We start from the raw sequence: 23,639 nt of genomic DNA on the forward strand, positions 1-23,639 counted from the left end.
GCCTTGGTTTCCTCTCCCACCACTTAGACTGTGAGCCAGTGTGGGATTCAGACTGTGTCTATCCTATGACCTTGTAGCTATCCTGCTTAGAAGCTGTGTGCTCTAGTGAAAACAGCACGGCCCTGAGAGTCAGGGACCTGGTTTCTAATCCCAGCTCTGCCACATACCTAGTGTGTCACCTTGGGCAAGTCACTTCTCTGTGCCTCAGTTCCCTCATCTGCAAACTAGGGATTTAGTTCCTATTCTCTCCCCTACTTAGACTGTGAGCCCCAGGTGGGACCTCTTTATTTTATATCTACCCCAGTGCTTAATACAATGTCTGGTACATAGTAAGTGCTTAACAAATACCACAGTTATTATTGTTGTCACTGTGCTTGGCCCTTAAAAACACCATTATTATTATGAATATTCTAAACCATATTGCAATTCACAATCTCTCATTTATCCTCTCAATAGCTCTGAAGGATGCTGTTTTTAGCTCTTACCTCCTAACTTGACTAGGATTAAAATGGACATGAATTCTGATCCCAGCCTTGAGAGGAACTGATCTGGGAAGTACAGAGAAACTGGCATGAAGGAAAAATGAAAGAATTAAATAACTGCTCTTTGAATCCTCTGCTTTGATTTAGACACATTGGTAAACCAAATGTTATGTCTTCCCTGACAGTGATGAGAAAAAATGTGTAAGGCCTTCAGAGAATAAAAAAAAAAAATCTGACTCCCTTGGTAAAATTAGTGGGATTCAGTACTAGAACTCCTTGCCACAGTTCCCAGTATGAAAAGACTGAAAAGCTACAGGCCTGATATTGATTCTTCTTGTCCAATAGGCTTGGAAGTCCTCCTCTTTACATCTGACTGGTCAGGTTTTGGGTAAGGCATATGGGCAAGGCTAGAGGCTTGGGGTTCTGAAAACATTGTTCTTATCTGTTCGGCCTAATCCCTGCTACCATTAGACTGCGGTTAAATAGTCTCTAAATAGATTCACAGATGGAATTCTCTCTAGGAAAATTCTCTTCCAAAAGGACTTTTGATCTATGCAGGTAAAGCTTATCTCTTGGGCATGACATCACAGTACATCACTAAATCATGTCATGCTACTGTACACTTTGTAGCCTAATTAGTAATAATTGTGGTATTCGTTAAGCACTTAGTATGTGGGAAGCACTGTACTAAGTGCTGGGGTAAATATGAGGTTAAACAGGTCCAACATAGTCTGTCCCACATGGGGGCTCACAGTCTAAATAGGAGGGAGAACAGGTATTGAATCTCCATTACCAGTTGAGGAAACTGAGACACAGACAGGTTAAGGGACTTGGCCAAGGTCACACAGCAGGAAACCGGCAAAGGCGGCAGTAGAACCCAGGTCCTCTGACTCCCAGCCCTGTGCTCTTTCTACTAGGCCACGCTGCTTCTTGGCTTGCCTACCAATCTCGGCTCCCCCAGTCCAGCTTTTTAAAGTACCTCCAAAGTGTGAATTTCCAGTCTTACTATATGTAGACGGAAAATAAACAATGATGTCAACCAACCTTTTCCATTCATTAAACACAGGAAAATAAGACTACGTTGAGTAGAAATGTTTTCTGAATGTTAGCTTTGGCTGTACTATCACTAGATGCCACTAGATGGCGTCTTGATCAAAAATATTCAGAATTAAATCTTTTATCGTTTTATTCCCCCCCCCCCCCCCCGAGAAAAAGAAAGCCGTGAAAAACCTTACTGATTGCATTCAGGATTTTCATTCCATTTTTTCAGTAGTCTCTCCTCTCTCTCATTCATTAAAGTTTTTGATGTTTTAATCAAACTTTACCTACTTTGTACTGGAACCCAATTTACATATATATATAATAATAATGTTGGTATTTGTTAAGCGCTTACTATGTGCAGAGCACTGTTCTAAGCGCTGGGGTAGACACAGGGGAATCAGGTTGTCCCACGTGGGGCTCACAGTCTTAATCCCCATTTTACAGATGAGGTAACTGAGGCAGCGAGAAGTTAAGTGACTTGCCCAAAGTCACACAGCTGACAAGTGGCGGAGCCGGGATTTGAACCCATGACCTCTGACTCCAAAGCCCGTGCTCTTTTCCACCGAGCCACGCTGCTTCTCAATAATATACCACCACCACCACCACCACCACCCCCCACCCATCCACACACAGAGAGACAATTTTCAAATCATTCCCTCCCATTTACCCTAAGTAGGCTTGTGTTCCTTATTAGTTTCCCTAAGGCTTTAATAGCACATTTTTGAAGTCAGTTATGAAAAGTGACAAAATAAGAAAGCAAAGGGAGGGAATTCTAAGATGAGGGTTACGTCCTCAAAGAGATATAGATGTAGGGAAAGTAATTTGGAAAGACTAGTGTCAGATGCTGTTTCCAGTTTCATTAAATGTATCTGTTTTATAATAGTTCTAAGCAACCCAAACCTCATAAAGTTTCAGGAGAGAAGATACAGGCAATGTGGCCTAATGGATAGAACTCCGGCCTAGGAGTGGGAAGGACCTGGGTTCTAATTCTGACTTCAACACTTGTCTGCTGTGTGATTTTGGACAAGCCACTTAAATTATCTGTGCTTCAGTTACCTCATCTCTAAAATGGGGATTAAGACTGCGAGCCCCATGTGGAACATGGATTTTGTCCAACCAGATTAGCTTGTATCTACAGTACAGTGCCTGGCACAGAGTAAGCACTTAACAAATACTATAAACTGCCCCCTGAGAACAGGCAACACAATTCCAGAAACAAATGCCCACGAAGGACCTGAAACTTTTTTTAATTGCTCTTTATTAAGCGCTTACTATCTATCAGGTGCTGGGCTAGATATAAGCTAATTGGGTTGGACACAGTTCATATTCATTCATTCAATAGTATTTATTGAGCGCTTACTATGTGCAGAGCACTGTACTAAGCGCTTGGAATGAACAAGTCGGCAACAGATAGAGACAGTCCCTGCCGTTTGACGGGCTTACAGTCTAAGCCCGTCATATCCCACCTGGGGCTCAGAGTCTTAATCCTCATTTTACAGCTGAGGTAACTGAGGCACAGAGACATGAAATGGCTTGCCCTAGCAGACATGGAAGACCTGGGATTAGAATGCAGGTTCTTCTGATTCCCAGACCTGTGCTCTATCCACTAGGCCATACTGCTTCCCTGAAACCCAGGTAATAATTTTCTTAATATGCACTAAAGCTAAAGAAACTTCAGCAACTGTATAAAGTTTTGTATTCAATAAGAAGACCTATGCAGGTGGGCGCGCCATCTAAGACACATCACATCATCATTGATTAAGTCTTTATCATTCTAAGAATTTGGGGACTATACAGGAGGTGTATTTTTCCAAAATGCAAAATCAATTTTTGTTTGAAGCCTTTTGGAGCCCAACTAAATGGAATTTAGGTTGTAAAGCAGAGTGTCAGCTCTTTGAAGGTGGGATCATGACTACTAATCCTATTGCTCTTTCCCAAGTGCTTGGTGTAGTGTTCTGCGGAGTAAGAGCTCAATAAATACTATTGATTGAAATTGTGTGTGTAAAAAGCTGAGGCATAGAGAAGTTAACAACTCTTGCAGAGAATGAAGAAGTAGATAGAAAGGGAAATACAAATTAGCTGATGTTTCTACTTGTTAGTGGTTCTGTAGTTTCTGCAGGAGAGGTGGCTAAATTTACATTTGGATTACCTACAGATTATCTCTAATTGAGGGTAATTACATGACTTTGAATGTAGCATTCCTAAATGCCTTTTATCCAGATCTTAAAATGATTAATGCATATTGATGAATTTCAGCATTCATGATAATTTATAGTAAAACCTTTTCTAACTACCTCAGAAGATACGATTTGCCGAAAATATAATTTACACATACACTACCAACTGCAGGAGACACATGGTTCATCTCAGTAAGACATGTTTTGACAACTCAACTTTAAGCTAAAAATCAGTGGGTGGTGAATTTGGATAAGAAGAAAATAAATAATAAACCTCTAATGTGCAAGAGCTCCTGCTACATCACTAGCTATGGCTTTCGCTGATCAGGGTCACTTGGAAGGACAAGTTCCAGAAACACCTGGGGCATAACCTTCTTTCTAACAGGGCTCCCACTCCATCCTTGTTCTCACCACTTGAACAGGGCCCTGGACCTCCTGTTGTCAATCAGAGAGGGCTTGTGAATTTCCCCTGTAGCTAAGGATCCAGACCATCTTACCAGCATCTCTAGTAAGTGCTGAAAGTGTAGACACATTTTTTTCCCCCCACAGATTAAGAAAATCAGGGGAAGAAATTTGGGAGTGATAGAAGGAGAGGGGAAGGAAAGAAGTCAGAAAATTGCTTATCTTCCCTTTCTCATGAAAAGTGATTTGTGTACTACTGTTGAAAGTACATTAACACATTTTTGACCTTGAGAACCTAACACATTTCTCACTACTCAGTGCTTTAGAAATGATTGCAAAAGACACTGGATTTTCCTAGGATACAACTCCTAGGCCAAAGTAAGTAAGTAATAATGATAATGTTGGTATTTGTTAAGCGCTTACTATGTGCAGAGCACTGTTCTAAGTGCTGGGGTAGATACAGGATAATCACGTTGTCCCACATGAGGCTCAGCTTTAATCCCCATTTTACAGATGAGGAAACTGAGGCACAGAGAAGTTAAGTGACTTGCCCACAGTCACACAGCTGACAAGTGGCAGAGCTGGGATTCAAACCCATGACCTCTGACTCCCAAGCCTGTGCTCTTTCCACTGAGCCACGCTGCTCCTTGTAATAATGTTGGTATTTGTTAAGCACTTACTATGTGCAGAGCACTGTTCTAAGCACTGGAGTAGATACAGAGTAATCAGATACAGAGCCACGTGGGGCTCACAGTCTTCATCCCCATTTTACAGATGAGGGAACTGAGGCACAGAGAAGTTGTGTCTTGCCCACAATCACATGGCTAAGTGGCAGAGCTGGGATTCGAACACATGACCCCTGACTCCCAAGCCCGGGCTCTTTCCACCGAGCCACGGCTGCTTTTCTAGTACTTATTTAAAAGTACTTATTTAAATGTGAGCATTTACTTATTTAGGATTAGATTGAAGAATTTTTCTGATATTTTCCAGGGGGAAATAAATATTCACTCAGCACTACTCAGCCATGGGTATTCTAGAATCTGCAGGAAAGCTAATTATGGACAATTATGTTTTAATTGGCTTGGCTAGCAGTTATTCTACTAAAATAACACGCAGTGGGCTTGAAATTGGAAGTATTCCTTCTATGAGTGTTTCCAATCAGGAAAGCTGTACCAGCATTCTGCATGAAGCTTATTCGATGCCATGATAACTCTAGATGTCTAACAGATTGAGCTGATACCAATATGTGCTGCAATAGTATGTAAAATACTGTTTTATAAACCCTAAATACCCAAAAAAGTAGCTGCATGTTCATAAAATAAGGAATCACTACCAAATGTCTATGTAATTTTTTTCTACAAGGAAATATTCTAAGTGATTTCATTGGTTTACTATATTTAGTTGGATGTTCATTTTAGCCCACAGTGATTCTTTTTGGAAAGAAAATGGAACATTTTAATGTTTCTATTCAGATGGAAGTGAAAGTATAATTGAAATAAAAAGTGAATATAAAGAGCAGTTAAGTTTTCTTATAAACACCAAAAAACAGAAAATATTTGCTGAAGGGCTTTAGATATAGGACTGTGGGGAGGGGGAAGGGGTGTGGGGGTTTCTGAAAAGCTACTTGGGAGTGATTGGAATAGGGCAGCTTGAGTAGTCACTCATCTCCGCACCGGGGCACTTATCTTTCTCCTAATTCAGGTATTTGCTCTCCTGCGGTGCCTGTGAACATTTGTTTTTCACCTCGGAAGGGAATCCTACAGGAAAAAAAACCACACACACAAAAAACCACTAGTAGTGGAGAAAAATACAGTATTTTGTAAAGCAGATTTCTTAGCACAATATACTAGTCATAATGTCAATCTGAATCCTGGTTTATGAGCACCAGAAAGTCCATGGTAGTAGCACAATTTGATATGAGGGTCCCAGTTAACATGCCAAGGGGACAAGTAGTCCAGGGACCTGCAGCAGGATGCACTGTGGGCGTTATATTTGTTAAGCACTTACTACGTGCCAAGCACTGTATTAAATGCTGGGACAGACAAGATAATCAGGTCAGACCCAAGTCCTTTCCCACACTGCATTCACAGTCTAAGTAGGAGGGAATAGAATTTAATCCCCATTTTGCAGATGAGGAAACTGAAGCACAGAAGTTAAGTGACTTGCCCAAGATGATAGAGCAGGCAAGTGGTGCTGGGCCTAGAACTCGGGTCCTCTGAGTCTTAGGCCCGTGCTCTTTCCATTAGGCAACACTGTCTCAAGGACTTCAACAAGGACAAGAACGTGGTAGGTGTGAGTGAGCCTTTTCAAGGTGAGCTTGTGACATGGTATAATAGTCCCCATTTTCTCCTCTCTGGTTTGGCATTCTGGATTGCTCCAGTAGGAGTTCGCAGGAAGACATCTTTTCATTTTTCTCAGAAGTTGCCAGCTGTGTCTTTACCAGAATAAAACAGATAATGCAGAAGCTCCAGATTAGGGCAAAGAGTGAATCCTGCTGTTAATGGGTGAGTATAAAAGGGTACTTCTGGTCCCAAGTCCTGAGCTGGTCCAGGTTTTCCCTTTGTGAAGATCCAGGGAGATAAGCAAGAAAAACTGGCAATTTGAGTCTTCTAACCAGTCCATTTTCTTATTATTTTCAACAATTTATTGATCAGTTATTTCTCCCCTGAGCTTATATGTTCCTCATTCTGTTCTTCTTGTCATTCTCCAATTATAGATGTTACAGCTATCTATGTTTTACACATTTGACTTCTATACTACTGTACAGGGTGTTATACAGTAGTATAGGGAGAGGGAGTTAATCCCCATTTTATAAGTGAGGTAACTGGGGCCCAGAAAATTGATTTACCCTGGGTCACATCATAGGCATGTGGCAGAGCCAGGGTTGGAACTCACCAGGGCCCTCTGCCTCCCACATCCATGCTCCTGTTAGGCCAGGCTGCTTATGATGTTTTGAATGATGTAGCCACACATTTCCCCTCATGTATACATACTACTTTAACAGATTCATCCTCTGTCAAACTCTCTTCCACACCCTCCATTTCACTAGCAGATGCATCCATCTTGAGAAGTTTCCAATCAACAGTTCAGAGCTGCTCAGACACCTACTGTAATGTTTGGGTTGGCTTACCGTTTTTAAAAATTACTGGGATTTCTGAGTTTTCTTCCCTGAGGACACTAGACTAGCCACCTAAAACTTCACTGTTTTCCAATAGGATAGGTTTGTTTTTTATTTAAAACTATCTCCTTCTTCCTAATCCTGGAGACACTGAAGAATTGGGCAGGGAGGAGGAGAAGAGAATGGAAGAAGAGCTGTTCTGAATGCGGGAAAGCAAAATGAAATGTAATTTTTCACTTGCACCCCCTTTACTGTATCTAAACCTCAAAAAAAAAAACTCCAATTGGGTCTGGTTATAAATCGATTAATACTGGCAAGCTATTAAAATAATTTAGGTAAAGTCTGAGCTCTATAGCAACAGGATTTGCCAGGGTCTTCCACCCCCCCCCCCCACCCACCTTCATCTTCTCAGCAATGTTAAAAACCTGAGTTTTACAGGATGGCTCTCTCCAAACGTTCAACACACCTGGAATAGTGCGTCTCCTCTGTCGGGCATCAAAGGTTATAACTTTGTTGGAGATAATGTCAAGAAAAAGTGAACGTAATTTAAAGATAGATTTATTCTCTGATGATTTACTCATGCAAACTGCACATAGAAGAAAACAGTACAGTTTGTGAACCATTTCAAATGTAAAGACTCAAAATGCTAAGTACAGAAGTAGTAGGGCATAGACTAAAAGTCAAAATGGAATTTGTGTTTTGTACAACTCATACTGGTTTTCTTTTTGCTGAACACAGGTTGGTTCAGAATGGAATCTGCCTCATTGATTGTTTACATGTTTCCTTACATCTATATAGTTTTACTTTACAGTTAAAAACAAAACAAAAAACCCCTTGAATTGGTATAAATAAAAGCTGAGAAATGCCTTGAGGCATTTAGGAAGGTGAAGTGAGGCTTCATTTAAACCTCCAAAAATACAACAGAAAATGGTAATTGTAGCTTTCTTGCAGAATTCACATTTTGTGCCTTTGAGATCACTCTTCTCAGCATTTGTGGCAAAAATCATGATTGTAGAAATTACTGTCACTGATGAGTTTCTAACTACTCAGTTAAATAAGAGATTTTAGCTTGGGCAGTCAACTACTTACCTCCTGAATTTAACAGGCTGGATGTAAGAATTGCTATGATTTGTGAGCCCTGAAATGACAGACAAAATCTGATAGTCTTCCAGTCGGATATTATACAAATAGTGTTTCATTTCTTAGTATTATCAATGATATTTCACACAGATTCGTTTATGCAAGTCTCCTAAAGAATTTGATGGCACCGAGACTCCAGCATTTAGGATAGCATGGAGAAGGAAGAACTACACAACCTATTATAGATGCATTACAGATATCCGTGCTATATTTACATCAGAAATCCTGCCTGAATGTCAGAGTTGCTACTGGGTATGCTTTTGAGCTATTTTACAGAGTTGTTACCTGAAAGCATACACATTTATTTCTTGTTTTTACAACTTAGACTATTGTAAAGTTGTACTGTATTTTGAACATGGAGTGCAGAATCAATAGATAATGGCACATTTAGAAAAACTCAATATCCTACAGATGATTGGATAGAGAGAAAAAAAGTGTACCTACAATCATCTCATCAGAAACAAACTACATCATGGAATGTTAGTTATCCAAGTCCGCACAGTAAATTACATTTTAAACTGCAATCATCTATTGGCCAGCATCACATTGAAGGCATCTTTAAACATTCAAGCAAAGATTGCTGGCATAAACTACAGAACCATTCACACACTCACGCACACATACACACTCCACATTATAATTACATTGTTTTCAAGATACTGATTCTTTCCCCCCCCACAAGAAAGGTATCAAAATTTTGCTACTAAAAGATGACAGTGCTTTCACAAGAATAAGTACAAGATAGCTTGCAAATACAAGACCATGACAAAAAGAAAAATCTTGAATTGTCCAATGTAGTTTTTTTCCTCAAGCTTTTCTGGCCATCACACTACACTTGAGTATGGATTAAAACCTCCCAGCCTGTAACTTGAACCCCATAAGGGAACAGGTTAATTGTGGGAAAGTAATTGACGTGATAACCCTGTATTGTACAATATATCGGTTCACTATCTATGCCTCACAAAGTAGGGTAACTGGATAATTTTATTTGGCTGCAAAAATAAAGCTTCCCCTTTGAAATGATAAAGGCTGACAAAACAGACGGATTAAAAAACAAAAAACAAAACCACAATAAAATCATTTTATAATGAATGACCCTGATCTCGTTTAAGAGTAAACAGGTGCATGAAAGTACTGTATAACCTACCTATACTGCACTGGCACTGTTAAAAACTGTTAAGAGTTAAAAAGCCACCAACACAACCCTACTTACACTGTAATAAAGGAAGGATGTGTTCTCTCTCAAGGTTCTTCCTCTCATATTGTGCAAAATAAAAAGGCAAAAAGATTAAAAGCAAATTTACTGTTAATATCTTTCTCTTGCCTAGTGCTTTATGACCTTGTTAACATTACAAAGTCAATAGGGACTATGCAGAACTTTGGTATAAATGTCACATAACAATAGTACTCTCACAGTCAAGGGTGGGGGAAAGGTCCGGGAAAGGGGAAAGAGGAGATCGATAATTCATCCTCGTGTTGGTTAAAATAATACCAAAAATAAAAGTGAAATAAAACACATTGTACTATACACACACTTTACACATTGAGCACAGAAAGAACTAGTAAACCTAACAATATTTATAAAAAAAAAAGTCAGTCTTTCGGAAGAGACTCAAAACTATTGTTCCTTCTGATCGTCATCTGCCCTTATGCCAATCTTAAAAGCCACATTTCAATTCAATCGTTACAAAAATGAATGATTTTTTTTTTTTAAAACTACACATTTCTTCTAGCTGGAGCCTGGTCTTGCCTTGATTTCCCTTTTGAGTCATTATTGAATATCTAAAACTGTGGCAACGCAGATTTCTAATCAACTTCCTGAGGGCTGGGCCTGGGAAGGCGGGGCCACCACAATCTGTGACAGCGCCGGCTCGGGACTCCGGTCCGCCATCTGGGTGAGAACTGACGTGGCCACTGCTTCTGCCTTGGAAGTTGAACTCACTCCATTGGATGTGCTCACGGAACTGTGCTGGATGGCTTCAGCGTGCGGGCTGCTTGGCACTGAAGTGTCTTCCGAACTGTCGTCTTTATCAGCAGCTGCTGGGAAGAGACACAGGTGGGGATGTTACTTTCCAATTTGTCTGTCTCCTAGCCGGTGCGCTTAGCTGCTTTCGTCCAAAACAGTGGCGAAAAGGGAAGATAAAGCATCAAAGTCATAGAAGAGGGCCTCCGGCTGGACAACTGAAAGCACATTTACTACAAAACTACTATTTATCTAAGCTTCCAAGCTATAAACTAAGTGGGAGCTAGTTGAAGACGAAAAAACAAACAAACCATGGCTTAACTCCATATGACATATATTTCTAGAAACTAACTCCATTTGCTGAGACAATCTGTTTGGTCTTATTACCGGCTCTTCTTGTTTCTGATAAGATATGTATTTCGTTATTCATGATCTGAGAGCTTTCAAATGACTCCTCCTGCCTCTCCGGAACTGCAGTTACTTTGGCTGACTTTCCATCTGCTGTACCAAAGGATCATTACAGCACCTGATCCTAGGGATGCAGATACACGAGGCTTAGCAATGTCCAGACTAGATGGCACCAGTTGTACCGTTATATTAACTGGATGCAAATACAAAGCCCCAAACACCAGAACTTAGAACAGTGCACTTGAACAGAAACCCGAGAAAGGAATAAAATTCCAAACGAGGTCATGAATTTATTTTATGAACAGTAACCAGGGGAAAGACCTCAGATATCTATTCTTTCACCAAAATGCAACATTGCAACTTGGCGCAATGTTCTAAGGCGATATTCAGAGGGGACAAGATGCATCGAATGATCTTTTACATCAAACTGGAACATATTCCTTTGCTTACCCGGGGCAAATATCTCCCCTATAGGAACATATGGTGAATAGCTGAAACTCCTTATCCTCAAGACCTTTGCATAAATGAATTTAGATTAGCTTCTAGGTCTCAAGCCTGTGCTGCATCAGGCTAGGTTCCTGAAATATCTCACGAGGTTTGAACAGGAGTAGGGCTATCCTCTCTGGTCCTCTCCCCACCTGTCCATCTACAGGGTTTACTGAGTACCTATTGTGGCGGAACCTGGCTCGAAAAGTTGAGGAGGAAGAGACCAAGAGGTGGGAGAGACTGGGAGGGCATTATGGAGGCACAGTGGCCAGAGCCTGCCTGCCGTTTGGGTCCCTTTTCCCTCCCCGGAAAGGATGCCTAGGGCTCACTTCCTGTCCCATCCCACCTCAGGCACCTTGCTCCCAGGGCTCACCTTGGGGCATGGAGTGGTTGTTGGGCTTTATCATCCCTCCCTCACATCAGACAGACAATTGCTCTCCCCCTCTTCAAAGCCTTATTGAGGGCACAACTCCTCCACGAAGCCTTCTCTAAGTTCTCCTCTCTTCTCCCGGACTTGCTCCCTTCATTCACCCTCCCTTCCTCACAGCACAAACGTATATATCTGTAATTTATGTATATTAATGTCTGTCTCCTCCTCTAGACGGCAAGGTTGTTGTGGGCAAAGAATGTGTCTGTGTGTTGTTATATCGTACTCTCCCGAGCGCTTAGTACACTGCTTTGCACATAGTAAACCCTCAATAAATGCTTTTGAATGAATGAATCCTGGATGGAGTGTAGTCCCATCTGCTCCCCTGAGACCCTCCAAACTCCTGCCCCACCCCTCTGGCCAGCCCAATCAATCGCATTTGCCCTCGTGTGCAAACACATTCCTCACTGGTATTCAAACTCTCGTTCACTGACTCATTTGATACTTGGCATTGTGTGTCTACTGGTCTCCCCATTAGGCTGTAAGCATTTTGAGGGCAGAGACTGGTCACTTTGACTCCTTTTGTATGCTCTACCGAGTCCCTTACATAGTAGTAAAATGCTCAGTAAGTGCTGGTGCTGATGATAATAAGGAATTTGGCTGGCTCGGTGTTCAGACTTACGGTTTCAGAAGCACAGGGCACTGTCATGCCCAGCTTCACCTCTGCAGCCTTTACCTTTCCACTTGCCCAACTGCAGCCCAGAGCACTAGAGCCTAATATTTGGTGAGAGAGATTCCGAAGCACACTATTTCTCTCTCAAATTAGTGAGATCACTTGATCTGTGTTAGAGTTTGAGAGGAGAAAAATGATTACATTAACCCAAAAGCTATATGATGAAGTATGCTACAGCTCAGAAAAACAAATGATCCCAGGACATGTTGCTACAGTATAGCCCAATTCTAGGTTGACAGAGGGAGAATTTTTTTTTTTAATCATGAGCGGGGACACATTTTCTATTTTGATCATTCTGACAGTCTCTGAAACTCCCTTTATGATGATAGAATTGGAAAATCTAGTTCTCTAAAAAGTTTTCCATAGAGGAAAAACCTTTTCTTTCCTTTAATGGATTGATTTTTTTAGTTGTTTAAACTATGTGCAAATGTTGAATTTTATGCTTCTGAACTAGAAATCATTCTCTGAGATTCATGGTTACTAAGAGTATACAACCCTTCTTTTTACTTTATATTTATAGTAAGGCTGTAATTTTAAACTCCAATCTTCCTTTCTGGGTTTATGCCATTACTCAATTTCTAATATAAATTGCCAGTCACCATCTGGTTACTTTCATCCCAGCTCTTCTCTAAAGGGTCAAATTGGTAGATACAAGATGCATCTTACTACTAGTCAGCAATACTGCTCTTCTTGAAAGGGGCTATGTAATACAGTACAGCAAAATCTCCAAGAGGTAAATATATAAACAAAAGACCTTATCTTAGGAGAGGGGTGGGTTTTTTTTGGGTTTTTTTTTTTTTTTTTTAACACAGTCAAGATTAACTGACTTCACTTAAGCCCCTTAATTAAATACCATTTAGTTTGGGCACTGAACTGTCAAACTAAAACTCCACTTTATTCTTTGGTCCAGAGTTTTAGAAGAGTGCCTGGGTGTTTTTTTAAAAATGAGTTCCTTTTCTTTCTAAAGTTAGAGGATTTTTTTCATGACAATCTAGCGAGACATATATATCTCTATTTCAAACCATCAAGATTCAAAAAAAAGCCTTCCTTGCTCAGGAAAACCATGCATGCATAATGTTATCCCCAGTAGCCTCTATATGAAATTATATTGTTCTGTCAGATGGGAGCCATAATGGCTTCATCCCTGAAGCAATCATTGTTTAATACAAATTCCCAAGCATATTTCTATACTGTTCCAATTTACTCCACAATGTGAATCTCCATTCTGTCAAAATGACTGGATATCAGTGAACAGAGATTTATACGCTCAAAACTAACAAAAATCAGAGCTCTAAATATATATATGGCAGTAGAGAGTTGCTAAATCTTCTGAATCTTTTAAATTAAAAAATATTGCCCATTCTGATGGAACTGCTTACAATGACTACAAGTAAAGATGGTGACCATTAAGTTTTATCGCAAGCACCTGAGGAACTGTTTGCATGCAATACAAAACGTTTCTTTTCTTCTGAATTACTGACACTGGCAAATTAAAATGAAGTGGATACATATGGCAGAAACAATCTTCACATTTACAAATATCCTGATATATCACTAAATCATAAAAATGAAAGCTGTGGGTAATATATTATGAATGTTACCTAATGCATTCCCGGTGCTGTTATTTGTTACAAATTTGTGTGCAATGGACAAAATTGGCCATTTATTCACCAGCAGCATCTGGTTCTAAAACTGTGCATCATATCCAAATAGAGGGGACATACAAATAAGAAGAGCCCAATTAACCTCTAAAATGCCCAACTCAGAGAAAAATAAAAACTTCACTTTATAAATGCGACTGCCAACTTACAAGTTACGATTTTTTTAAAATCTGTTGTTAGAATCTTAAAGTGTTGCATAACAGAAGTAAAAATACACTATAAGGATGAAATAATCTAGGAGGAAACAGAGTAAGATAGAACCCAAATGATTATTTGAGTGAATTCACAAATCCTAGATGTGTTGCTAAACACAGCTGCTACCTTTCACTGAAGTCTCATCATGATTGAATAGGAAAAAAATGCCAATGCCAAAATAAGATTGTATATAACTCAGAGATTTCAGAATAAGGCAGATCTGTAATTACAGACTGTGTTCACCTATCAGCTATTTTCGGAGCCAAAGCAGACTTCCGAGAAATCTAGCTTGAATACTTAACTGTTAAATACCACGCCGCCTCATCCTTTAATAATGTGGCGGATATTCCGATATTTATGTTAAATACTAGTACTGCAGTTCCCCCCTTCGTCCCCCCCGCCCCTTTTTTTTAAACGTTAGCTCAGTTCACTCTGGTTGTATTTCATTGATGCAGCCTAAGGCTATCGGTAATGGAACATTACTCACTATGATAGCCAGATTTCTTCTGCATGGCGGTTACAGGGCAATCTTTATGAGCCAGAAGAAGCTGTTTCAGCTGTGCCACTTCATTTCTCAGCAGGGTGACTTCACTCTGAAGGAAAAAAAAAATCATACACCTTAGCATAATCAAACAACATACAGTTAAGAACAAAAAAGTATTAATATTTGAAAGTTTGACAATCATGTCAACAGCTCCTGTTTAGATGGAATACTAGTACTTTCGTGTTAAACAACAAGCACTTGTTTTTTCAGATTTAGACACTTAAACCTAACTTGCAACTCTGGCAGATTTAGAAATAAATAGCATAACATTTAGCGGTAAGATAGTTTGAAAAGTAGAGACTCATGTTGACTTAGAAGCCTTAGGGTTTTATGGATTGGCTTCCAACCAGTGTTTCACACTTCAATTCTTTTTGTTATAATACTTGTGTTATTAAGCCCATAATGTTTAAATACTCTTCAAGCTAGAAAGATTATTAAGAGAATTTAAATAAAATCCATAGTGATAAAATGTCCAAATATCTATATTAGTACAAATACGCACAACTTGTCAAGTGGCTCCAAAGGCCTATCATATTTAGAGTCCCCAGTCCTTTTCAGGTGGTTGTATTTAATACTTCAGGTCACCTATCAATTTTCTTATACCTACCTGAAATAGCTTTCCCAGACAGGGAGTTATATTTTTAGTTCAAGTTTTTAACAGTTTCTTCCAGAAACTTGCAAAAACTAGAAAGAGCCAACTACTTTTTAATCTGTGCTTTAAAGAGGACCAAACTACAACAGTTAGGATAGAGTAGAACCCTGAAATAGACCCCGGAATGTCAGAAAGCCATCCTGGAACCTAGGAATGTAACCTGCCATTTTGAGAAACATAAGAAAAAACTCAAAATATGTCATCAATTAGCATTCAGTCTGTAACTTAGAATTCCAAGACTCATGGGTATATTCTGATTCATTATAGCAGAAGCTTGTTTCCTATTTCACTTATTTGTAAATTATAGAAAATAAAATTAATCAATGGTGTTACTAGATTCAAAAGAAGTTTTGAGGTCACAAGTCATGAGAGACCACTTCCTTCAGACCATCCTCCTTACATTAAGACCTACATGGATAATGCGATTTATTTGGAATGAGAAATGGCATGGACTTCGTTAAGGAATAAAAGATATACTACATTCAATCGTTCAATTCAGAATCCTCTTGTTACATCCACTGCTAACAGAACGGAGAAGGGGGGAGAGAGAGAAAGAGAAAAAGAGCGTGAGCTACCGTGTACATCTAACCTAGAGTCAAAGTCAAGAAGAGGAAGAAACAAAGGGGAAGGAGGGTAGAGAAGTGAAGCTGGCAGGTAAAAGGGAAGAATGATGCTATTCTATTGAGTTCACCACTCTCTGTGGTTTCACTTAATTACCCACTGCATTTTGAATTTATAAATGCATTTCACAATTGCCCTTTTTGATGTGGTCCTCACTACTCAAGGTTCTTATGAGTGTGGGGCTGAGGTATCCCAAAGGTTTTTTTTCCTTTCTGTTCTGCCTTGAGCAAGCATGTGTCCCCACTCAGGGCACACACTCCCCTCCCTGACCACAGAGGTGTAGCAGGGAAGTATTTAGGGTGACTTGACGGCGTAAGACAAGACTTTTGTCCTGTGGTCAAAGCAGCATAGCCGGGAACATATTTTCATCCCTATTACCTCACTTCACAGCACCACGCCATGGGGTGAAGAAGTTCAAAGAAGGCAGCGCAGTCTAATGGATAGAGCACAGGCCTGGGAGTCAGGACCTGGGTTCTAATATTGATGCCGCCTCATCTGCTGTGTGACCTTGGGGGAAATCACTTCACTTCTCTATGTCTGTTACCTCGTCTGTAAAATGGGGACCAAGACTGTGAGCCCCAGGTGGCCATGTACTATGTCTAAACCAGTGCTTAGTACAGTCCCTGGTGCGTAGTAAATACTTAAATATCATTTTTAAAAAATCAAGTTAGACACTTCTAATAAAGCAGTAAACTGGAATGGAGTTGGGAGTCTGTCCACTACTTGCACTAACCCACCCATACCAAGTCAACTATCCTACTGATTTTTTTGATTAACAGTAATGAGTTAAATTCTAATGTGTCCAAATACAGTCAAATTGAACAAAATAGCCTCATTATTGAAATTTAAGAGTGCCACTTTGCTACAGAATACTCCAAAATGTGGAGCAAGGGATAGATGATCACTTTCAGGTAAAAGAAACAGAATTGGGAAATAACTGCTACTATTAGTAGTGATAGTTCTTATCAAGCACCTGAGTGCACAGCACAGTCCCCAGTGCTGGAAAAATATATTCAAGTGCATACTAGAGATAACCCCTGGCCCCCAAGGAGCTCACAACTTAAGAATAAGGACAGGGATGGAAGAAGGGACTGTTGACAGACACAAGGAAAAATGAAAAGAAAAAACAAAACAGAACAAAACACCACAAGATAAAACATAAGAGACCTGGACAAGGATGACAAAAAAGAAAAAAAAAGACAGAGAACACAACATGGTATTGTCTAGAGGAGCAAGTTTCAGAATCCAGTCAGCTGCAGGCATAAATAACAATAATGGTAGCATTTAAGAACTTATGTGCTGAGCACTGTACTAAGCACTGGGGTTCATATAAGATAACCTGGATGTTCCCAATACTTGCCTCACATAGGACTCATATTCTAAGGTGGAGGGAGAAAAGGTATGCTGATGAGGGAACTGGGGACACAGAAGTTAAGTGACATGCCCCAGCAGGCAGGTGGTGAGGCCACCAATAGAACCCAGGTCCTCTGACTCCCAACTCCCAGACCCAAACTCTTTCCACTAGACCACACTGACTGCTCCAGTTACAACAGGCCCACCATTCCACCTTCCCACCATTCCAAGTTGTATGGAGGTCTCAAGCTGCTACTGCCCTTCCCACCGCACAGAACCAGGGGCAGCATTTTCTTTTAAATGGGATTTGTTATGTGCTTATTACGTGTCAGGCACTGAACTAAGCACTGGAGTAGATCCATTTAAATCAGGTGGGGGACAGTCTGTGTGCGACATGGTGCTCACCATCTTAATCCCCATTTTACAGATGAGGATTCTGAGGCACAGAGAAGTGCAGTGACTTCCCCAAAGATACACAGCAAGCAAGTGGCGGAGTTGGAATTAGAACCCAGGTCCTTTTTTGACTTCTTCTCCCAAACCCTTACTACAGTGCTTTGCACACGGTAAGGGCTTGGTAAGTACGATTGATTGAATGAATAAATTAACAAATAAACTGATAGAGAGACCACCAGCTGCCAAAAAAGTACCGAGTAAGGACGTCTCAGTGGGAAGAGAAGCAGCGTGGCCTAGTAGAGACAGCATGGGCCTGGGAGTCAGAAGGATCTGAGTTTTAATTCCAGCTCCACACCTGTCTGCAGTGTGACCCTGGGCAAGTCAGTTGATTTCTCTGTGACTCAGTTACCTCATCTGTAAAATGGGGAATTAGACTGTGAGCCCTATGTGGGTTATTCTCTGTATCCAACTTGATTAGCTTATATATTTCCCCTTGTTTAGTACAGTGCCTGGCACACAAAGTGCTTAAGATAATTTTGTTTTTAAATGGTATAACTGCCACCCTTAGTACTTAAATATTCAATTGTATACTCTGATTTATTCCAATGTTTCATCCTCACAAAATTGCTATATTTTATTTGTTCTTCCAATCCGATGATTTCTAAGCCATTTTTGCATGCCTTCTTTCCTCCCCACACCCCAAAACACACCCACCCCAATTAGATTGTATGCTTCTTATATAATAAAAAATAAATGTTGAGCCAATACTGGCCATTAGGGAAAGACTGGGGTGGCATTGTTACAAAACAACAAAACAACCTTTATTTTCACCAGTTGGATTTACCACATTTTTGAACTCAACATTGTCTAGAGGCTCAGAAACAAGCAACCATATTCTATATGCAAAGACACAGTTGTTCAAGGAACAAAACCTTAGGTTAGTTACAACAAGGATTTAACAACAACAAAAAAACCAACAAAAAACCCAAAAGAAAACACATGAAGCATTAAACTTTGCAGGCATTTTGTAAAAAAGTGCACTGGCAAACCTTCAAACTTGCTTAAATTTACTACTGAATATAAGTAATCACGGGTCATTACTGCCCGCTATGCTGATCAGATATGCCAGCATGTCAAGAGAAGAATTATTAAGGAAATGCAGGATTGATTAATGTTTTCCCATAAAGTACAGTTTAATTATTTCTTTGACATTCAATTTTCTTTACAAGTCATTCTGTTCTTCACAGCTAACGGTTTTGTTGTTGGCAGACATGGAAATTCTTTCTCTCTCAATCCAACACTAAGAGATTAACCCCTGGAATTCTGGAAGCCAAAACCAGACAGCAGTCTTTTGAAACAAGAAATATTTGTTCCATTAATTGGTTGTGAAGTTGATGTTTTATATAACCAATGAAATATATTAAAATATGCCAATATACCCAAGGTACAATTTGGTCCACATCTGAAGCTTCCTTGCATTTCAAAAATCTCATGAATCCTTATAAGGGATAGTAATATTGTAAGGAAACTAATTTGTTTCTAGAGTTTACAAGATGGGAGATTTTTGTTTTTTTTTTTAAATAAATCAAACCCTCCAAAAGCCACTGTGTTGCTAGAATTAAAAACTGTGAACAAAAGCAGAGGTACTTCATTAGAAATATACCTACATGAAAATTTATCAACTACTAAAATCAAGAATCCATTAAAAAGCACTCCAGAAACTTCCAGTGTATACAGAAATAAAGCACAGCTGTTCTTGTAGTAGTGGCTATCCGTGCTGCAAAGTAATTAAGACTGCATCAATATCTCATTAAAAGTTTTTTATGCTGCCATAAATATCTGCCTGAGGTACAAGAATAGTGTGGCCTCAACTGCTCTTAAATACCAAAAAAATTCTGCTGGGTGCTGTTTGATTTTAGAAATTGAACCAATTATGATAAAAATCACCTCATGGAATATATTCAAAAAGCAAAGATGCTGTATTTGAAAAAGCAGTAATGAAATAAAAATCAATAGCATGACAACTGAGAGACAGGCAATGTTGCCCAGTAAATGCCGTGTGGGTCAGCCAACTGCCTAGCAGAACAGATGATGGGGAGACCACTGCAAAAGGTAAGGCTCCTTGGGAAGCTGAGGGCAGGGAGGGAGGGGAAAAAAGGGGATGGGGGAGGAGACTCTAGCAAACAGCTTCCTGTAGGACTGAGCTTCAAAACTGCAAGGTGCAACAGCCCCAATGATTTTAATTTGCCAAAATGGTGCACAGGCAGAAAGGTGATTTTAAGGGTCCAAACTCTCCTCATATCAACCCCTTGTACTGGCCTCGGAATCCAAGTCATCCTGATTACTTGATGATAACTGGTGGGAAGAGTGACTGAATAAACCCACCTTGATGTTAAACTAGTTTCTATAATCTGTTGTAATTTCCTTAAAATAAAAGTGATTTCAGAAGGTACATCTTTAAAACCTAAGTGCTCAAGTTATCCTTCAGTGATGATTTTATTAATTTTTCCTCTTCGTGGGACATAGCCTGTGTCCAATCTGATTATCTCGTACCTACCCCAGGGCTCAGTACAGTGCTTGGCACTTGACAAGTGACATTGATGGATTATCCCACTTATCTACCCCAGACCAGTTGGGTGTAGGCTTCATCTTGCATGCTTCTACTGCGTGGCCGGCATCTCTCTTGTCAATCGGGTCACTGGGGTTCGCTGAGATCCTCCCCTGCCTCCCATCGCTGGGCTTCCCTAGACCTTAGGTAGCCCTGTCAAGAATGAGAAGCAGCAAGGCCTAGAATAGAGCACAGGCCTGAGAGTCAGAAGGACCTAGGTTCTAACCCTGGCTCCACCACTTGTCTGCTGTGTGACCTTGAACAAGTCGCTTCACTTCTCTGTGCCTTATCTCATCTGTAAAATGGGGATTAAGACTGCGAGCCCCAGGTTGGGACATGGACTGTGTCCAACTTACCTTGTATCTACCCCAGTGCTTAGAACAGTATGTTGCACATAGTAACCGTTTAAATACCATTCAAAAAAGAAGTGGAGAGGAGTCCAAGGACTACTCTCACAGAATATATGCATTTCAGATTTTGTTATTGTTTCACTGATTTCATTCTGTTAATCCTTTCTTTCACTGCATGTATTTTCAGTTCTCTCCCAACTCTTCTTTTAAACTGTAAGTATTCTGAGGATCAGGGATTGAGGCTGTTATCCTTTTTGTACCTTTCCACAAGCATTTAATACTGTGCTTGGCATAAAGCATTTAACAAGGTCAGAAATTATGATTGCAAAACTTATTAAAAACACATCAGAATAAGTGTCTAATTAAAATGACTGATCAATTTGACTTTTTTTGGAATTTCTAATGGTCCCAAATAGCTCTATAATGCACTCTATAAGCACCAAAATTGATACGCACATCAAAAACTCCCTAAAGCCCCAAGAGCCCTGAGAGGTTCTACTTCATACAAGATAACAACTTAGCCATAAAAATTCCATCTACGACAATAGTATTAACTAGTTTAATGCTAGCCTGCAAATGGTCCTTTACATCCAAAGTATTTCAGGGGGATATTACCCTCTGTGTCATCAATTATAAGAGTGGGACTGATTGCTAACTGGGGATGATTGGATGGTTCAGGGAATTAACTCCAAAATTTGGGTCCTTTTATTGATGGTAAGAGATTCAAAATTCAACCTAATTAGGCTCTGGCTATTACCAGTCAGTGGATTGGAATGCGACAGAAGTAAGTAGAAGGACCTGTGGCCCCAAAAACATCTTCTCTGACTGGTACTTCCTGGCCTCTTACTCCTGGAAACCAAACGCTGGAGTAAGGAAGACTAGACAACCCTAATACCCCTTAAGGTCCCTCAGAGATGGGGTTCAGGCACACTGGCAGGGCAGTGTAGGGTATGTTGCACTGCCTCTGGCCGTATTGTACCTGTTCTGTGGGTAAATAGAGGCCTTCAGTTTCCAGTGCTGTCAATCTGGCACCTTTCACGAGCACTATATTCACTTAAAAGAAAACAAAAAACAAGCTACAGTTAAAAGGAAAGTGGAAATTAAAAAAAAAAAGAACCTCTAATTCAAGTAATTTTGCAGTTGTGATAAAAAAAAACCCCAAGAAAGCTCAAATGACTAGTGACAAGTCTTCATTTCAACACTCTGTGCTCATGCTAGTTTATATCACAACTTTAATGTGATTTAAGAGGGACTTATGGTCAAGCAGTTTAGGAGCCAAGCTTTTACATAGCTAAAACAGTATGCTTTATTTTAAAGATTCAGTGAGGCCATTTGACTTTTCTGCAATGTAAATTATTCCAATGCTTAATTAAAATGAGCTTTTTAAAACTGTTTGCTAAAGTTGCACTTTATGACCCCCTCTTTGGCCAAGAAGAACCACTGAAAAATGCTTGGTGTTCAACTATTGAACACACACACACACACACATATATAAATATATATATATATATATACCTGTAATTGGCCATTTAAAGAACTTAGGTCTTCTGCTTTCTTTTCCAAAGACTGAACCCAGACTTTCCTTTTCTGCCGGCACCTAGAAGCTGCTGCTCTATTTCGTTCTAGAAACTTCCTTCTTTTCTCATCTGGGTCTTCATTAGCTGCTCTTCTTCGTCGGCCACCTGTACTTTGGGTCTGTGGGGCTGGATGAGCTGGAGAAGCCTGAAAGCAACCAATGAAATGTTGTTTCTTGCATTTAAAATGAAGTCTTAAGCAATTAATTCATAGAATCTACAACGCTGATATTTTTCAAAGTGGAAAACCAATTTCATTCGCACTCACTCTCTTCATTAAATTGGTACACCAAACAGATTTGGTGGACAGAAGGAGAGGGAGAAAAAGATTTCTCTCTCTTTATCACCTTCCTATATTGCTTAGTTTCAGTAACAGGGGCTACTGGTTCTTATTTCCCAACAGAATCCAGGAATATCCCAATCCACCCTATAAAAGTTTACTTAGGCCATATCTGCCCTTTTTTGATGCTGCTGTTAAGCACTATGTGCCAAGCACTGAATTAGGTGCTGGAGTAGATACAAGATAATCAGGTTGCACACAGTCCATGTCTCACATGGGACAACAGTCTTCAACCCCACTTTACAGATGGGGTAACTGAGGTCCAGAAAAGTGAAATGATTTGCCCAAGGTCAAAGGGCATACAAATGGAGGAGCCAGGATGAGACCAGGTTCTGGCTCCCAGGCCTGCACTCTATGTACCAGGCCATGCTGCTTCTCTAACATTTTATTATCTTTCTGCTCAATCAAAGCAGAAGTTCACATTAAAATTGAAATTGAAAGGTGACATCAATACGGTAAGCATTGGCATGATGCACTTTTAGGTCAGCATACCGGTGTTTCTGTAGTGGATGTAGCTGGCTGCTGTAATGACTGTGATCGAGATTCCTCCGACTGACTTCTAACAACTCCACTCGCCTGTCCCTTGGCAGTATCTCCATTTGTTACCTGAGGATGCTGCTGGGTCAAAGCAGCTTTTAATCTCTGGAAAAAGAAATAAAACAGAATAGTCATAAAACCCCTAAACCAAATGCTCCCCCCTGCCCCATAGTCTACAATATATACTGTGATAAATTATTAGTTGTAGAACAGACTTATTGAGAATGGCCAACAATTCTCCTGTTTGGTCTTGATTCGCAGTCAGAATCCAGCAATGGGAGATAGAGGATATAAAAAGAGCAATATATAAATTTCCTGTACTGTAAAACATTGAGAAAGCATAAACACAAGTGAGAAAAAAATCCCCCCAAAACAAAAAAACAAAAAAAAAAAGAGCCCCACAGTTCAAAGTCAGGAACCTTTTTTTTTTTTTTTAAAAAAAAACAATAAAAAAAAACACCCCACACATTTAAATTGCATTTTCCCAAGGACCT

The 23,639-nt window shown here is 39.9% G+C and overlaps 1 protein-coding gene across 6 annotated transcripts in view; it reads right to left on the minus strand.

Moving 5' to 3' along the window:
- Positions 1–7,761: 7,761 nt before the first annotated feature.
- The window catches only part of ATF2 (activating transcription factor 2), a 46,872-nt gene continuing 30,994 nt past the window's right edge, over positions 7,762–23,639 (minus strand). For 4 of the 6 annotated variants that reach the window (XM_016228188.2, XM_007671263.2, XM_007671267.3 and 1 more), the window contains 4 exons: positions 23,101–23,250; positions 22,210–22,416; positions 14,661–14,766; positions 7,762–10,400 (listed from right to left, as the gene is read on the minus strand). In XM_016228188.2, the coding sequence (XP_016083674.1) occupies positions 10,171–10,400; positions 14,661–14,766; positions 22,210–22,416; positions 23,101–23,250 (693 nt within the window). In that variant the 3' untranslated portion in view covers positions 7,762–10,170. The remainder of the gene's footprint in view (positions 10,401–14,660; positions 14,767–22,209; positions 22,417–23,100; positions 23,251–23,639) is intronic. The other 2 variants (XM_029071713.1, XM_039913000.1) reach the window with 1 other exon arrangement.

Source organism: Ornithorhynchus anatinus, chromosome 9 (genome assembly GCF_004115215.2).
Source record: "Ornithorhynchus anatinus isolate Pmale09 chromosome 9, mOrnAna1.pri.v4, whole genome shotgun sequence".
NCBI classification, from domain to species: domain Eukaryota; kingdom Metazoa; phylum Chordata; class Mammalia; order Monotremata; family Ornithorhynchidae; genus Ornithorhynchus; species Ornithorhynchus anatinus.